The 17,676-nt window shown below is 34.6% G+C and overlaps 1 protein-coding gene across 4 annotated transcripts in view; it reads right to left on the bottom strand.

Moving 5' to 3' along the window:
- Window positions 1–17,676, bottom strand: part of SMAP1 (small ArfGAP 1) — a 123,585-nt gene that overhangs the window by 19,960 nt on the left and 85,949 nt on the right. For all 4 annotated transcript variants that reach the window (XM_016157613.2, XM_016157610.2, XM_016157611.2 and 1 more), the window contains one exon: window positions 5,470–5,560. In XM_016157613.2, the coding sequence (XP_016013099.1) occupies window positions 5,470–5,560 (91 nt within the window). The remainder of the gene's footprint in view (window positions 1–5,469; window positions 5,561–17,676) is intronic.

Genomic DNA, 17,676 nt, shown 5'->3' with positions numbered 1-17,676 from the left:
GCTGTCATCCGATCTTTGTTGTTCCATTTATAGAGCACAGGCAGAGTAGATTTAGCATCACTCTTAAGGGCCCTAGGACTTTCGTAACAGTAAAAGAGCATAGGCTTCAACTTAAAGTCACCAGCTGTATTAGCTCTTAGCAAGACAGTCAGCCTGTCCTTTGAGGCTTTGAAGCCATGCACTGACTTCTCTTCTCTAGCTATGAAAAGTCCTACATGGCATCTTCTTCTAACATAAAGCTGTTTCAACTACATTGAAAAGTCAACTGTTAATGTAGTTATTTTCATTAATTAGCTTAACTTATCTTCTGGATAAACTGATGCCGTTTCTATATCACCAGTTGTTGCTTCACCTTGTACTTTTATGTTATGGAGATGATTGATTTTTCCTTAAACCTCACGAACATTTACTAGCTTCAAACTTTTCTTCTGCAGCTTCTTCACCTCTCAACCTTCACAGAACTGAAAAGAGCTAAGGCCTTGCTCTGGATTAGGCTTTGGCGTAAGGGAATGTTGTGGCTGGTTTGATCTATCTAGATCACTAAAACTTTCTCCATATCTGGTATAAGGATCTTTCACTTTCTTATCATTTATGTGTTCACTGGAGTAGCATCTTAATTTCCTTCAAGAACTTTCTCTTTGCATTTGCAAATTGGCTAACTGGTGCAAGAGGCCTAACTTTTGGCCCATCCTAGCTTTTGACATACCTTCTTCACTAAGCTTAATCACTTCTAGCTTTTGATATAAAGTGAGAGACATGCGACTCTTTTTCTTGAACACTTAGAGGCCATTGTAGGGTTATTAACTGGCCTAATTTCAACATTGTTGTGTTTCAGGAAATAGGGAAGCTGAGGAGAGGGAGAGAGACAGGGGAACTGCCTGTTGGTGAAACAGAACACACACATTTATTGATTAAATTTGCCATTTTATATGTAGGCCCAAAACAATTAAAATAGTAACATCAAAGATCACTGATCACAATAAGAAATATAATAATTAAAAAGTCTGAAATATTGCCAGAATTACCAAAATGTGACAGACAGGAATAAGCAAATGCTGTTGGAAAAATGGTGTCAACAGACTTGCTTGAGGTCACCACAAACCTTCAAATTGTAAAAAAGCAAAACAGAACAAAAAAACCGCTGTGCAATATCTGTGAAGCACAATAAAACAAGGAATGCCTACATGTAATTCAGTATTTAAAATAACTTAAAACATGAGAAGCTCAGGCAGAAACTTTCCTAAAGTGAGCAAACATAAGAATAGATAATTTTATTTAAGCAGTGAATATAGCTCTAAGCTACATTTTCATTCCCAAGATCCTATTTGATTCTTTGTGAGATAGATGCCTTCTCTGATCCCCTCAACCACCTTGCTTGGTCCACCTAGTCACACGCCCCTCTGTGCCTGATGGGAATGCTGTTCAAAGCCTCCTACCAAGGGGCCAGGCTGCTTTGCAGTGTGCATGGAGCACATGGATGGCCACAAGACAGAAACCCTGCAGGAGGGCTTTCCACCTTTGGTGGAAGTTTGAACTGAAGCTTATAAGGTCAAGTTTAACACCAGCAATTTATGATTCTTTTCAAGACTTATGTTTAGAGCATATGTTCACCCATGAAAATTTTATTCTCACAGCAGGTCTTCTCCAAAAAATAAAAAATAAAAAATAAATAGCACTGCTGAATGAAAGTATTATTAGTCTCAGAGGATTATCCTAACCAACTGTTAAGCAGTCTGCCAGCTTTTATCATGTAAAAATTAAGTAGTAAACAAAGAATGGACACTAGTTCAATTCACAGTCCTGGAATAACTATACAGGTAGGAGACAAGAAAAACATTACCCCACATGCCCTAGAAGCTGATTTCATAATATGAAGTACATACTATATTCAAGATGTGTCTGTGTCTGCAGTTTGACTAGAGTCTAGAGCATTCAGGGACTGTACAGTTTGGCCCTTTGTCAAGAGTGGCCTCAAGATCTTAGGTTTATATCCAAAACTAGAGAAAAGGTTAATAACTAGGTATCTCACCCTACTTCTGGTATTAGAGAATAAAGCACAGAATTAACAGTCTTTCTACAAGTTTCAAACAGAAATTAACACTTAAGCATGAAGCAGTTCTTGTAGGTATGATCTGGAGCATAAAGCAGAGGTCAGCAAACTATAGCCTACTTCCTATTTTTAAAGTTTAGTGGAACACAGCCATGCTCATTTATTTATGTCTACTTGTACATTATAATGGGAAAATTGAATAACTGCAACGGATGCCAAATGGCCTGCAAAGCCAAAAATATTTGGCTCTTTTCAGAAAATTACCACTAATCCTTCCTAAAAAGTATATAGAGAGCATTTTATGTTTGACCTTGGAATGAGGAATAGATCAGGAAAGGTGACCTGAAGAAAGTAGGTTTAGTCTGAGTCACCAGGTTAAAGAAAAGGGCATGGGCTCATCAAGTCTCATTTAAAGAGAAGGTGGAGTTAGTTATATGCTCCTTAATGATGAGAATAAGTTCTGAGAAATGCACTGTTAGGTGATTTTATCATTGTCCAAACATCATAGAGTGTACTTATACAAACCTAGATGGTATAGCCTATACTATCCTAATTGCATGTGCTGTACTTTTATATGATTAGCAGCGTAGGTTTGTTTACACCACCATCACCACAAATGCATAATGCACTGCACGAAGGTGTACCACAGCTACAACAACACTAGGCAATGGGAATTTTTCAGCTCCATTATAACCTTATGGGACAATACTTGTATATAAGGTCTGTTAACTGAAAAGTCATTATGTGGAGCATGATTGTACTAAAAAATTACCTATTACCCTATTATGAGACTATTCAAAGTAAATTTAACTCTGGAGACTATTTTCTATATTCTTCTTAAATGTTTTAAGTTAATGCCTGTTCTGGTTTCATTCATATGGGGATACTCTGCCATTTTTGCATAAGCATAAATCATACTTCAAGGTACCTGCTCCCTACTCCCCACTGTTTCCATTTATAGGGGAAAACCAGAAAGAATCCCATTAGGGGAAGTGGCATACTTAAGAGTTGAAAAAGAATCTGCTGCCCAAGGAAGACATCAATAATCAATCTTGATTTAGGATCACCATATGTTTTGAGCTGAAAGGGACCTTTGATTCTCTGTGGTCTTCAAGGAACTTATCAACTCTCATGATTAACACAGCTTTAAAAAAAATGTCTGATAATATTTTTTAAAAGAATCTAGGATACTGATAACCAGCAGTAGTATAGAGCCATGGTACATATTCGCTGCATAAAACACTTCCCATTTCCTGCTGCTAAAACTCCATCAGCAAGATATCCCTCTTTCTGATCCCATCTCTCACCCTTCCTACTTCTGTAATTCTTTCAGTGTTATGATCTAAAACTGCCAGTCACCAGCAAAATCCTCTGTATGTCCTTAACCTCTTCTTCAAACATTCCCTTCACCTTCCTGCACTGAGTAAACATAGATTCTCTCCTAAAGACACTGTTTCCTGAAGTTCTTCCACTGTCTACAAGAGAGATATCTGAGGGGACCCACAGACCCATAAGTGACGGAAATAAATGTTAACTAATGCAAGCCACTGAGATTTTAGAGCTGTCTGCTAAGTAGCATAGGCAGCAACTGCAGACTATCATAGAAACTGATACCAGAAAAGGGGTGCTGCCATCACCAGACCCTAAAATTTGTGGTACTGACTTTGAGATTCATTGGTGGAAGGCAGGGATACATTTACAAGAGCTAGAAAAATGGAGACACAATATCTGACAATTAAGTAGTTGGTAAACAGCCCCCAGCAATAACCCGGAAGGTAGAAAATATTAAATGAAGTTCTAGCAGAGATGGCCTAGTTGACCCCCACAGACCTGAGATTAAGAGAATTAAGTGTTTACTGATATAAGTTGTTGAGCTCTGGGGATTATTTGCTATAACGTTATTGCAACAATAGTTGAGTATCTAAAGCCAGTCACTCCATTTATCTACTAGATCTCATTACATCTTAGCTATTCAAGACATTGCTATAGCAAGTTTTTCTTGTCCTGAATCATCAGATTTGCCTGTGCTACAAGTTTATTCCCAAAGGTAAACATCTTATAATTTCAAATGGTAAGCAAATCCTATTGCCTTATCTTCAAAATACATGCAGAACTTGCTTATTTTTTAGAACCTCCAACACCATTACCTACTCTAAGTCATCGTCATCTCTCAACTGTATTACTGTAATAGTTTCCTTATTAGTCTCTCTCTGTGCTATAATCTATTCTTAACATAGCAGCTACAATAATTCTTTAAAAACTAAAGTCAGACTATGTACTTCTTTGCTCAAATTCCTGAAGAACACTCAGAGTAAAAGCCGAAGTTACAATCTGCCCACCTCTATCTACATACTCTCTCCATTGTCACTATTGTTCCCATACCATTCCACTCTAGCAAGTTATTCTTGCTGGTCCCTGCACACATCAAGTAAGCTGCTACTGCACAGCTTTTGCACTTGCCGTTCTCTCTGCTTAGAATATTCCTGCCCCGCATATTCAGATATTCACAACTTCTTCAGGTCTTTGCTCCGATATTACCTCAGTGAGCACTCCGACCCCTAATACCTTTTTAAAATAACAACCATTTTTTTTAAATCTATTACTTACCATATATGACCCATGACACATTTTACTTAGCTGTTTATTCACTGTCTCCTCAGACAGAATGAAAGCTCCAAGAGCGCAAGTATTTTTTTTTTTTTTTTTTTTTTTTACCAGTTTTCTTTCATAGCTATCTCCCTGGTTCTTGCAATGATGCCTGGACACAGGCATATTTTAGAAAAGGAGAAAAATGTAAAAAGAGCTGACAATATTTGCAGATAAGCACAGTACAAGTATTCCTTGAATGAAAGCTTGTTTACCTGCCAGGCAGACAGCATATGTCTGTCAGCCATGAGAATAACTATGACATTAAATTAAAATGAGCATGTCTTATTGTCATCAGATATAGAAAATGAATCTAACCAGTAGATCTAGATATAAAGTGTGTTGCTTCAGTAAAATTATATTTTACTTTAAACCAGATTTTATAATAAGGCTACCCCAAAATTATTATTTTGCTTAAGAGACTCCCTTTACCCTCGCCCCACCTCCCTGAGAGACAGAGAGAGAACGAATGAGAATGGGAATCTACTCTTTATTTTAAATGTTGAAATGTCACAGTCTACCAAGCCTTTGAAGATTACTTTGATATCTCTTCTTTCCCCAAGGAACTCATTACTTGGATTTCAGTAAAGACAGTGCTGACAGACACTAGCTCCTTTATTACAGACTTACATTTTTGTGGGAACTCAGCAAAGTAATCATACCATTTTCAAATTCAGCTAACAGGTATCTTTTAGCATTCTGATAATGCCATTGAAGTAAAGGTTTCAATTGTTTTGTAAGTCTAATGGTAACTTATACTATTTATTACTTACCGAGTCCTAAAAGATCAACTGTGGGCTCTGCAGCTTTTTTAGGGCTGGTGCTTTTTTTAGGCTCCAATTGCTGATCTTCTTTCTTCTGCAGCTTTAAAGTAAATAATCAGATTTATTAATTTTTCTCAAATAAACCAAACAAGGCTTTTAAACTCTAATTAATTATACATATTTTTGATAGTTAGTATAATGATCCATAGTATAATGAAGCCTAGAATATTTAAGACTATATAAAAACCAAGTAAACATGATCGTTGGAATTTGCAATGACAAACCTGACATATTAGGTTCCTAAAAGAGTAAACATACAAATTTAATCTTAATGTAACTGTTCTTAACCATTTAAAATCCTTTATGTGAAATTGTACTTAAAAAAAAAAAAAACACAACAAAACTATATTTACACTGTTTGCTAGCTACTTTAATGTGTGCCTGTTAGTAGAGGTTGGGCAGGACGAAGTCTTTATGAGCTGTTCCTCTCCTCTTCCATGCTGCTGACACACGAGATAGCACTGCACCAAGAAAAGCCTAATTAAATGTTATTTGATAATGTTTTCCTCTTGAGTCTAGACTATTAGCTACATTTTAAATATAATATTATTCTAGTTCTCAGGAGCTCGGGTCACACTGACACATTCTAATCTGTTTCTCATTAATACTGAAAGTGTTGTGTAGGACAGCATGAAAAAAATCTACATCTACTGGATTCTCAACTTAAAAGCCTACCTCTCTTAAACCAAGAAAATAAAAGATTCATTCGTTCACTCATGCACTTCTCAAACCTGTTTTACAAGATCATTTTTTCTGTAACTAAGTAAAAATTCGTAACTTAGCTGTTATAAGTTCATTTTTGTTAGCTATAAAGATGTATAATTTCTAAGGACATATATCTACCCTTGTTTTCAGTCACTATTGTCTCCCTCAGAATTATTTTTTAACCTATTAGTCTACCATCACATTTATCAATTCTTTTATAACCTTCTCAAATACAAAATTATAGGCTTGTAACTATATATAATTTTCAGAAGTTTAACATAATCTATTTCATTCTCTTTTACTTTTCAACCTCCAGTATAAATTAAAACTTACCTTGTTTAGCTAAATAATTTCAAAGAAAGCATAGTTTGCAGTAATAAAGTAAGCAATCTCTTACAACTGAATCTTAAACTTCCTTCTTCCTCATCATTTTTTTTTTTTTTTTTTTTTTTACTGGACAACCTGTTTTACTATACACACTCAACTCTGCAAGAGAATATGGGGATTAAGTGACCTTAAGCATGCAAACTTCAAATATTCCCAGGCAGGATCCTAGCAGCTTCCTGGGACAAGTCTTAATTTGTTGGGGCTTTAATAGTCTTAATATTAAGAATTAAGGGTCTCATGTTTAGTAGGCTCTTAAAAACCTAACCTAGGATATAATGTAAAATCAGGAAACCTTAAAGTTGAAAATAGACTTAGATAATCTGACCAAACTTATTCATTTTGCAAATTTACTGAAGTTCAGGTATTATATGCCAACTAAGGATAGAATAACTAAAACTATTTTCTGTTCCTCAATTTCGAATTCTTTGATATAATATTTTACTGAATCTTTTACCACAGAAAGCTGCATGGAACAGAAACCAAACTTAAGGGAGTTACTTTCTTCAGTCTAAGAATGAGGAACCTCTTGAGGCTAAATTGATTTCTTTTTAAAAATTCAAATTCTAGTTGGATTTATTTTCCCACCTAATTAGACTACCTTTTTAAATATTGTTAAATATGAAATAACCCACTCATTGTATGAAAAGAGGAGAAAAAGCAAAGTCCTCTAGTAATCCTGACTCTACCCTTAGAACTACGCAAAATGGGAAAAACATCGTTCCTTCCAGATGTACACACTTCTACATATGTCCTCACAGTTTCTCATCTTCCTTAGGTTTCAATTACATCATAATTTAAAGGGGTGTTTATCAACCACTTCCATAGGAAATTATGTGATAGAAAACGTTTACATAGTTGGACAAAGTAAAGAGAAACCTGAAGGCAAGAATAAGAGAATAGCCTAAACAGTTTTTTGAGCTGTAGGTATGGCCCACTAGTGGGTTTTGATTTTAATTTTATAGGTAACAACTAAAATTTACTTTTGGCATTAAAAAATATAAAATAAAAATCACAATACACTGCACATTTGTGCATAAAAGTGAGTGCATGCAAGTGCATGGTTTGGATAACGTAAAACTCATTTCTTAGCAGAGCACGGCTTGAGAAACGCTGCTCTACAATTTGGTCCTTTGCTCCTGCAATGGGTCAACTTACACGAGTGAGTAATATCTATGCCCTAAACCTTACCAACTACTCCACATAGAGTTGACTATTCTTGATGAATTTTAACAATTCAGAAATGAGTTACCCTTATAACTGGCATCTATAGGTTGTCCCACAAATCAAAAAAGCAAGAGTTGATCACTTTAAAAACTCTTTTGTATTCCTTCAGCCTGAAATCTCGCTGAGGCAGTGAACATATCAATGTGTGACAGAGATCATTTTAAAGATCAGTCTTCTGCATTTTCATAGTAGTTCAAGTACTGCCTTGTATACATTAATGAGTTACAAAGACTGAATTCAGATGATACTCCTCTTTGCTAATAAAATGTAAACATAAAAAATTAACTTCATTATTTTTATTTTGAAACACATTAAGAGAAAATTCAAGGACAGATACACAAAACACCAAATCACATAGGTGAGGAATCTTCCTGAAATTCTAGCCAGAATACTTAATATTTTAGAACTAAACATCCATAAAAAGATATTTTCCATACAACTTCTTTGAGTGATTTTACAGTAACAACAGAAAATTAATTCTTATTTATACTTCAATTAGTTTTATAGATCTTTTTATAAAATGAGAGGATTGAGTATTTACTTTCCTAGTCTTGGATGAGTAATCTTATCTAAAAATATGTGAAGGTTCAAAAAATTTCTAAAACAATCCTCTACATTGTATAATCCTCTAAAACAAAAATATATTCAATGTTTGAAAAAATATAAAAAATATCTAGGTATTACATTGTATTTCATTATAGTATACATATATGCCCAATACTGTCAACTATAAATTGAGAGGCAAAGCTTATTTCAAAAACATATTGTTTCCAGCCATTAAATCATGTCCACTGCTGTGGCTGTCCAATACTGCCATATTCTAAAAGCTGACAAGACAGCTACTCAGTTTTTGACTGAGAAGGAAGATGATAGATGGTCTCAGATATTGGACTACAAAAAGACAGTCAAAATAATAGATCACCTTCCTTTCCATATTATATAATCTAGCATTTCAAAACTGAAACATTTAAATTTATCAAAATCTACTCTCAAGAAGTAAGACAGAAAGTTTGGAATTGTTTTTTCCTTATCCCTCATTACACTATGTATCGCAACAGGCAATGTGATGGCCTTTAAATAGCTTGGATTTATTAAGAAGGGAGCAGAAGCACCCCATGTTTACCCTGAAAACCCTGTCTCATGGCCATTCTGAAGTCTACTTAGTTTCTACAGCAAAATACATTTGCTGTTCTCTTTCATTATTTATATAAAGAATGTGTATGTGTATATATATATGTGTGTGTGTGTGTGTGTGTGTGTGTATATATATATATATATATATCAATCACAAGGTTAATTTTAGAAAACAACTAGAAGTAGATTTTCAAAATGTAGTCCAGTTAAGCACTTTGTTTAACAAAACAGACATATAATAGATCAGGGGTCTCCAACCCCGGGCCGTGGACTGGTCCGTGGTCTGTAGGAACCAGGCCGCACAGCAGGAAGTGAGGGCAGGAGAGGGGGTGAAGCTTCATCTGTATTTGTAGCTGCTCCCCAGCGCTAGCATCACCACCTCCATTCCACCTCAGATCATCAGGCATTGGGTTCTCATAGGAGCACCAGTGCCTGGTGCCAAAAAGGTTGGGGACCGCTGTAATAGATTACGCCTTCCTGATAAGCTCTTCTAAAATGAAAAACAACTTCAAGAACATATCTGATTTCTAACAGACTTGCCTATAACACAAGAAGTAATATTTATCAAATTCGAGATCTAAAGGTAGTGGATGTTAAAAAAATTATCTGTACACTACCTATTAATTTGTACTGTTGTTCTACAGCATAGCAATTCTGTTGTACCTTACAAAGAATAACAAGATAAAATTATTTAAGACATCTGAAATGTAGCTAACCATATAATATAAAGTGCATAATATCTTAAAGCCAAATTTTAGAAAACTTAAGAATGAAAATGCTATTATCTTGTAGGATATAATAAAGTGAGATAACAGTAAATCAAAATCTTAACAAACACATTTTCCCTCATATAACTGTCACTCTTTTGATATTTCATATTCAGTTTAGACATGTCAAACAGTATGCATATAGATCATTCCACTTCAAATTTTCCTGCTATTAACAACATCATGTATGGAATGTGCCTTTAAGTAAGGAATGCAGTTGACTATGAAGGGATAAAATTAGGCAATCCATAATTTATTAAACAAAATTTTCCACCAAACAAGAACACAGGCCTACTTAAGTAAAGCAATTTTATAAAATGTAATTTCCTTATATTCATAATGAGCAGATGTCCCATTCAAATTATTAAAACCTTTATTAGCAGAAGCTTCACTAGACAATCTTTTTGTAATTCATAACACTACTCTACACAATGTAATCAAATCAAAAAATTACTTAGTTTCTAATCCCTACATTTATCACCATTTTCTATCCCTTTAAATAAGAGAAATAACAGCTGAGCCTCCAGAATGTGATTCACTATTTTTTAGTTGGCCAATTAATAACAGCATTAATATATTAAAATAGGGAAGTTACATAACTTTCTAAGTTTTACAGGTATTACAAATTTTCTTTATAAAATTTATAATTTATAATTTCAACTGATCACATCCCAAATTATGCCTTAACTATAGTTTATCTATAGTTTATAATCAGTTTCCTTGAACATTCACATAATCATACAACTAAAAGGGACATATAATCTATTATGCTCACTTCTCTCATTTTAAAGTTAAGTATACTAAGGGATATGATTTGTCCAAAGGCTCCAAAGGCAGTTATAGACTCAGAGGCTATCTCCTAACAGGACTCCTTCCTCTGCACTATGATGCCTTTCCCTAATTTTTATTTATGACAAACTAGGTTCAATTTGTCTTTTGAAACTTTGGTTATTTGAAAATTTGAACAATATGACACTGATGTACCCAGTGCTTACTGTGCATGGATATTGTTCTTCCAATGACACAAAGAGAAATTACAATAAAGGAACCACACAATCTGACAGAAGGAGCAGGTAAGTACACAAATAACTTTAATACAAGGTAGAATATGAAAAGTATAAGATGCTATGAAATTCAAAGGTGGTGGTGGTCACGGGATGATTAGGACTTTATAAATTCAGTGATATTCTGAGGTCTGTAGGAAAGATAGGAAGGAGTCTAATAGGCGTTGGTAAAGATACCATGTGAAGAAAACTGAGTATTACCGTGGGAAAGACGGTGGACATATCGGACTAACCTCTAGATCTAAGTGTAAGGAAGAAATAAAAGATAAATTTAAAAAAAATAAGTGGGGGCTCTTTTGTGGAAGGGCCTGAATAACCATTCAGAGCTAGTAATTAGATAGACCACCAATTTTCAAAGAGAATAGTAAAATCAAAGATATTAGTCCTAGGGAAATGAGTTGTGCATATGTATGAACTGTACTGAGGAAAAAAATCTGATCGGTACCATTGTAGGTATTGAGGGGAGTGGCTTTGACATGATCAGAGCAATGCTTTAGGAAGATTAATATTAAATCTACTTCCTCATTACAACTTGAAATCTGAAATATATTCTGTAATGTTACTCAACAATACACAATTCTCAGAATACTGTCTCATCTGGGTGCCTGCTAAAATCCTTACAGTAGGATTTAACCTTTTTTAAACTACTCCGTAAAAACATATGAATGACAAGTGACTCAAAATTTGTTGGGTTGTACATAATGATATATACTGCTATAAGGTAAAAAATAATTCAAATACTGTATCATCTGTGTTGTTCACCCATTAAAGCCACTTGATGGTATGCTATCAATAAGTTAATGAAAATTACTCTTACATTCCAACTAAAGATAGCTAAAATTACTACACTACATATGTGCCTGAATGTATGTACTTTTGTAACCAAATTATATACAATCTTGCTTAAAACCATTTTATGTGAGAAGTAATCTTGCACAAAACTCTATTTGTTCCCAATATCTTTTATTTTACTTATTCGGAATCTTGTTAAAGTTTCCCTTTTTCTTCTTTACCATGTGTTGTAATATACTTGTAGATCATTTTCACATTAAACCTGTCAATACATAGTGTACTCTGTTTTTTAATTTAATATTCTTTCTTAAATTGTATTTTTAGGTTCGATTTAGAACTGTCATCTCCATTTTATTTCCCTAACCACATGGACATCTTTCAGTAGATGGCTCTCTATATGGCTTGGGGACACTACAATCCCAAATGATATTTCACTGGGCTGAAGAAGTATCAAAGATTAATGTAAATTTCAGAACAGAAAGGAGACTTACAAGACATTTACTGAATTTATCATATGACACATAAAACACTCTCTTACATGGCAAATCTCTAAGAAAATGTTCCAGTACTGTGGAATCACTAGATATGATGATATAGCATATTCTATATTTGAACCTTCCTCTTCAGGCAACTTGTAATACCTACCCACTTATCCCTATTCTCCATGACGCAGACATGTCAAAAAATAAAGTAATAAAAAAGCAGAGCACTGACCCTCTAAGTGGTCATGGCAGACCACTAATTCATACCCAGTCCTCAGTCACCTAAAATTCCCTGACAGTTTCTTTTGTGCTATTACATTCACGGTAGTTGAAGTTTGGGTGCATTTATTCCAGAATTTTATTTTTATCCAATTTGTTGGTATTTTGTGTCTATGATTTTCTGAAGAATTGATTCTGTCATGCAATGTCTTAACTAATCTTTGTCGTTTGGTCATTTGAAAATTTGAAATATGACCTGGACGTACTTCGTTAATAAAAATGCTAAAAAGAACCACAAGTCCAGGGTTGAGCCCTGAAGAACACAGTGAACTCCCTTGACATTAATATCATTTCTATTAATTGGATTTCTCTGTGTAAAGCTGTCTTTCAGCTCAAAATCCATCTACATGCTGATCACCAGGCCCACGTGCCTACATTGATCAGAAGAATATCTAAGGGTCCTGACCAGTAAGCTTAGTCTGACAGGAATTGTTCTTAGGGAACTCATGTAGGTAACTAGTAAGTGCTGTTAACACTTTGAAAAAAAAGAAGTCATTAAAAATAAATCCCATTTGAACTTCACAAAGAATTGACATTAAGTTCAATAATAGCATTCATAATCCACTTACATTTTCCTTCTAAAAATCTGGATATTGCCTATCTATAATCTTCTGGTTCCCAATTTAGTTTTTATAGTTTCCCAACTATACACTGGGTCTCAAAGTTTCTCATTATTCAACACAAATATAGAATGCCTACTTTGTTAAGTTTCCTTAAAGTAATACTACACAGTTTTTGTGATTAAGTAAAATAACATAGAGAGTCTCTTCCATAGTGGCTAGCACATAACAGATGCTTTCTAAATGGGCAGCTGGTGGTGGCTGTGGTGGCAGGTCCTGTATGCATTATGGATACAAAAATGAATAAGACATGGTTCCTAATCTTAAGAAGCTTATATTCTATTCTAGTCAAGCAAATATAATTTTGGTTCACTGTAGATCAGTGCAATGGAGTGAAAAAACATATGAAGTTCTCTGGAAGCTCAAAGAAGTCAGTAAATCCAATAGAAGAAGTGGGTTGTATTTACATCTGTGCCTTTCACATTCATCTTACTATTGTTATCCTTGTCTTACACAGTAGTCTGGGGGTTTGCAGAAAGGGAAAAGGAGTATTTTTTTTATATACACCATTTAGTAATTAGCAAAACTATGATAAAAAAAATAGCCAAATATTCATGTTTTAAAAATACTTGGACATTTCTCAGATGTGACTTTAAACAAGTCACCTAATACCTGAGCATGGTCAGCTTTATGGGCGTGTAACCTGTGTAGTCCCACAGAGCCCCATGAGAGGTGTATTCTCTGCTATGGCATCTTGAAATTCTTAATTTTACCTCTGAATTTGATTTTGTAAATCCAATGGGACAAAAGAACATAAGTGTAAGCACAAGAGATACATGCGATATGTGTGTCCCCCACCATTTCTTGCTGTCCATTTGCAAATAGTGCTCACGACATTCCATAAGCACATAATTTCTGTGTGAAGACTCAAGTAATCACAGGGTAAGAGTGTTAAGTCTACAATGGTTTAAGTAAAATAGGGTGCTGACAGCCCTAAGAGGCCATGCTTTCTCTTTTAATCAGAACTTATTTTGAAAGCAGAAGGCATCAGCAATGGTAGTCTAAGAAACAAGAAAGACTCCAAACTCCTATCTTTTCTTACTTTTGTCACTTCACTTTATCAGCCAACTATTTACGGTGAAAATGACAGAAGAAAAGACAGAACAGTCCTTCCTCACTTATCAGTCAACGAAAAGTAGAGTATGCATAGAATATGTGCATATCAAGAAGTAAAACAAAAACAGTAGAGTGTTTTGTGCACTGTTCCCTCTATTCCAATAAGAACAAAAATACATATACATGTACAAGATGAGAAATACAAATTGCATAATTTTGATGATTCCACATGAGTTAAGTGCTCTTATGTTTGCAATTAAAACTTGCATTGTAAATTCATGTTAATAATGTACATTAATTTTTTTTCTTTATTTAGAATAGTAAATAGCAAATAAAAGACAGCTTGATAAACTGAGAGACTGAAGAAAGAAAAAAGCTTTATGTTTTAGTATCTTTAGTGGTGCTTTTCTCTTTTTTTGTTTTTTTTTTTTCTATCAAGGGGCCTCTAATTTTCACTTTGGTCTGGCCCTGCAAGTTACGTAGCTGGCCCTATCTCTAAGCTGCAGTTTTTGATTAGTATAATAAGAATGACACCTGTCATATTGACCTTATAGCTGCTAAAATAATAAGTATAACAAGATTTCCAGTCTGTTCTAGCATGTAAGCAGCTTCAAAGTTACCATTCCATCCTAACAAGAAAAAAGTTAAACAAACTGAAAAGTCGACAATTCTTCTTAGATTCATCAGACAATTGAAGTCACAGGATAAAAAACCACAGGCCCTAAAACTGGAGGGACAGACAGGAGAACACAGAGAATTACAACTGAGTGGAGCAGAAACCCAGCACCAGGATAAATAACCTGAACTTTAATTGACAAACTCCAGAAGCACAACCAAGATTATCATCAAGAGAAGGGGGAAAAACCCTCCTCTGGCTTTGGCATGGAGAAGGAAAGAGTAATCATTTTGAAATATACCAGACCATCCTGTTCTTTAAAAATCCTGCCCTCAAGAGAAAACATTTACAACCAACCCACTAGAGTTTTATCAGAGCCTAGCCTACCTGGGGAAGGTAAACACCCAGCTTCAGCCCCCTTCCAGCCATCTTATCCTACCTAAGGTGGGGAAAAAAACAGAGGTACTTGTGAAGTTCATAGCCCAGGGACACAGGCTCACTAAAAAACTGAGACCTAATCACAAAAGACTATAGAATGCTTCCTCTCCTCCCGCTCCTCAAGGCCTATTTATGAGTACTGTTCACCTAGTACATTATGTTCGGCTTTCAACAAAAACTTACAAGGTATACTAAAAGGCAAAAATACAGTTTGAAGAGACGGACAAGCAGTAAAACCAGACTGAGATATAGCAGGGATGTTAGAATTATCAGACTGTGAATTGAAACATATATGATTAATATACGAAGGGCTCTAATGGGAAAAACAGACAACATGCAAAAACGGATGGGTAAACAGAGAAATGGAAATTCCAAGAAAGAATTTTAAAATGCTACAGGTTAAAAATAGTGTAACAGAAATGAAGGATGCTTCATTCAAGCAGACTGGACATGGCTGAGGACAGATCTCTAAGCTTAAGGATATGTCAATAGAAATTTCTGAAATGGAAAAACAAAGAGAAGATGGACTGAAAAGAAAGAAAGAAAGAAAAAGGAAGGAAGGAAGGGAGGAAGGAAGGAAGGCAAGAGAGAGAGAGAAAATGAAAGAACAAGAGAATGAACGAAAGAAAGAATGAAAGAACGAACAAAAGAACGAACGAAAGAAAGGGAATATGTAAGTGAGACAACTATAAAAGGTGTAACACACTTATATGGAACACCAGAAGAAGAAGAAAAAAAGAACAGATGAATAGTTGAAGCTACAGTGACTGAGAATTCCCCCAAATCAACATCTGACACAAAATCACAGATCCAAAAAGCTCAGAGAACACCACACAGGAAAAATGCTAAGAAAAAATACACCTAGGCATATCATTTTAAAGCTACAGAAAATCAAAGATAAAGCCCTGAAAGAAGCCAGCTAGGGGGTAGAGGGTGGAAGGAGGGACTTACCTACAGAGGAATAAAGAATTACATTTATTGTCTCCTTAGAAACTAGCAAGCACTTCAAACATTCAGTGTTCGAAGAAAAAAACCCCACAAACCTAGAATTCTATGTCCTGCAAAACTATCCTTTTAAAGTGAAGGATTAGTAGACTTACTCAGACAAAAATTGAGAAAATTTGTTCTCAATAGACTTGCCTCACAAGAAATGTTAAAAGAAGTTCTTCAGAGTGAAGGAAAATGAAACAAGTCAGAAACTAAGAACTACATAAAAAAGGAAGAACATTAGAGAATGATATATGAAGACAAAATGAGATATATATTACAACAGTGCTGTAAACTGTAAAAATCAACATTATAAACATTTGGGATTTTAATATTGCTATTACAATTTAACTCCTTTATTATGATCTCAGAAGCTGATGGGTTTATCTATCAACAGATAATCAGTTACCATCACCAAACATAGCATTACCGAACATAATTTGAGTGGTACTATGTAATGTCAGTCTGCTTTCTCAGACATCTTACATTGTTTCAAGAGTTCCTTTATAGTTAGGTTGAGAACTCTCTAAAAATAATTATTGGATCATAAGAAACCTAGTAGAGAATTTCAACCTTTCATTGTTTGCTTTCAGATGATGCATTAAATCTATAGTACAAGCAGAAGTTGACAGTGTCAGAAAATACTCACTTAATTCTCAAATACAGAGGATGTATTCACTATTTAAATTTCTTGGTTTTAATAAAGTAAAAAATCTAACAAAATAAAATCACTGTTAGTAATGAATAGAATATAATACTTTATAGCTACTTTACTTTAGAATGTTATTTTATATAGTTATTAGTGAGATAACATTATTCGATACTATCATAAATTCATAAGCATTCTAGCAATTTGGTAATAAACCCATTCAGATATAACTTAATGTTATCACAACCAATACAACCATAATAACAACTTATTTATTAAGTTCACATGCAATAAATCCATGTTTTTATTTTTTACTTTCATTAGCTAATGGAAATCTAAGAGTCACATCAGTATTAAGGATCTAGACTGTGCTCTTTGAGTTTAAGTGCTATATTGCTACTGCAGTTATGACTATTGCTACGGCCCTTACTAGAAACGCTACTACTATTAACTTTTCTCCTTCCCCCCAGCCCCCATTAGCTTCCAACCCAACCTGGTCTCCTTTTCTCTTGAAGAACAGAAATTCTCTCTCTTTAGCACTTAGCTGTGGCTACTTCAGAATAATACAATGCTATCTTTCAACACTTTACTTCCAGCTTTATCTTCTTTTTAAACTAGGGAAAGTTAAATAATTTCAAACTCCTATCTCCTGGTTCTACCAGAGAAATATTGGGCCCTCAGCTTACTGATGCTAGATGAGGAGTGTGAGGGAAAACTTTCAAGACAACTGAACACATTATATAAGTTATCAGATATTTCACCGACAACCAATAACAGATTACTGTGTATGAAAAATTACTGTTCAAGTTCCAAAGTCAGAGACAAAAATGAAAGCTGCAAAGTATTTCCTGCAAAGTTTGGGTAAGCACAAATAGTCAACTGATAAGGAAGACTGCATCCATTATTAGATATGCATACTCACTGTTTGTTCCAAATGCACTGTTACCAATTGAAAA

The sequence above is a fragment of the Rousettus aegyptiacus genome, unplaced genomic scaffold, assembly GCF_014176215.1.
Source record: "Rousettus aegyptiacus isolate mRouAeg1 unplaced genomic scaffold, mRouAeg1.p scaffold_m13_p_1, whole genome shotgun sequence".
Taxonomy (NCBI): domain Eukaryota; kingdom Metazoa; phylum Chordata; class Mammalia; order Chiroptera; family Pteropodidae; genus Rousettus; species Rousettus aegyptiacus.
The sequence above is the reverse complement of the archived record's forward strand: the minus strand, read 5'-3'. Positions and strand labels throughout refer to the sequence as shown.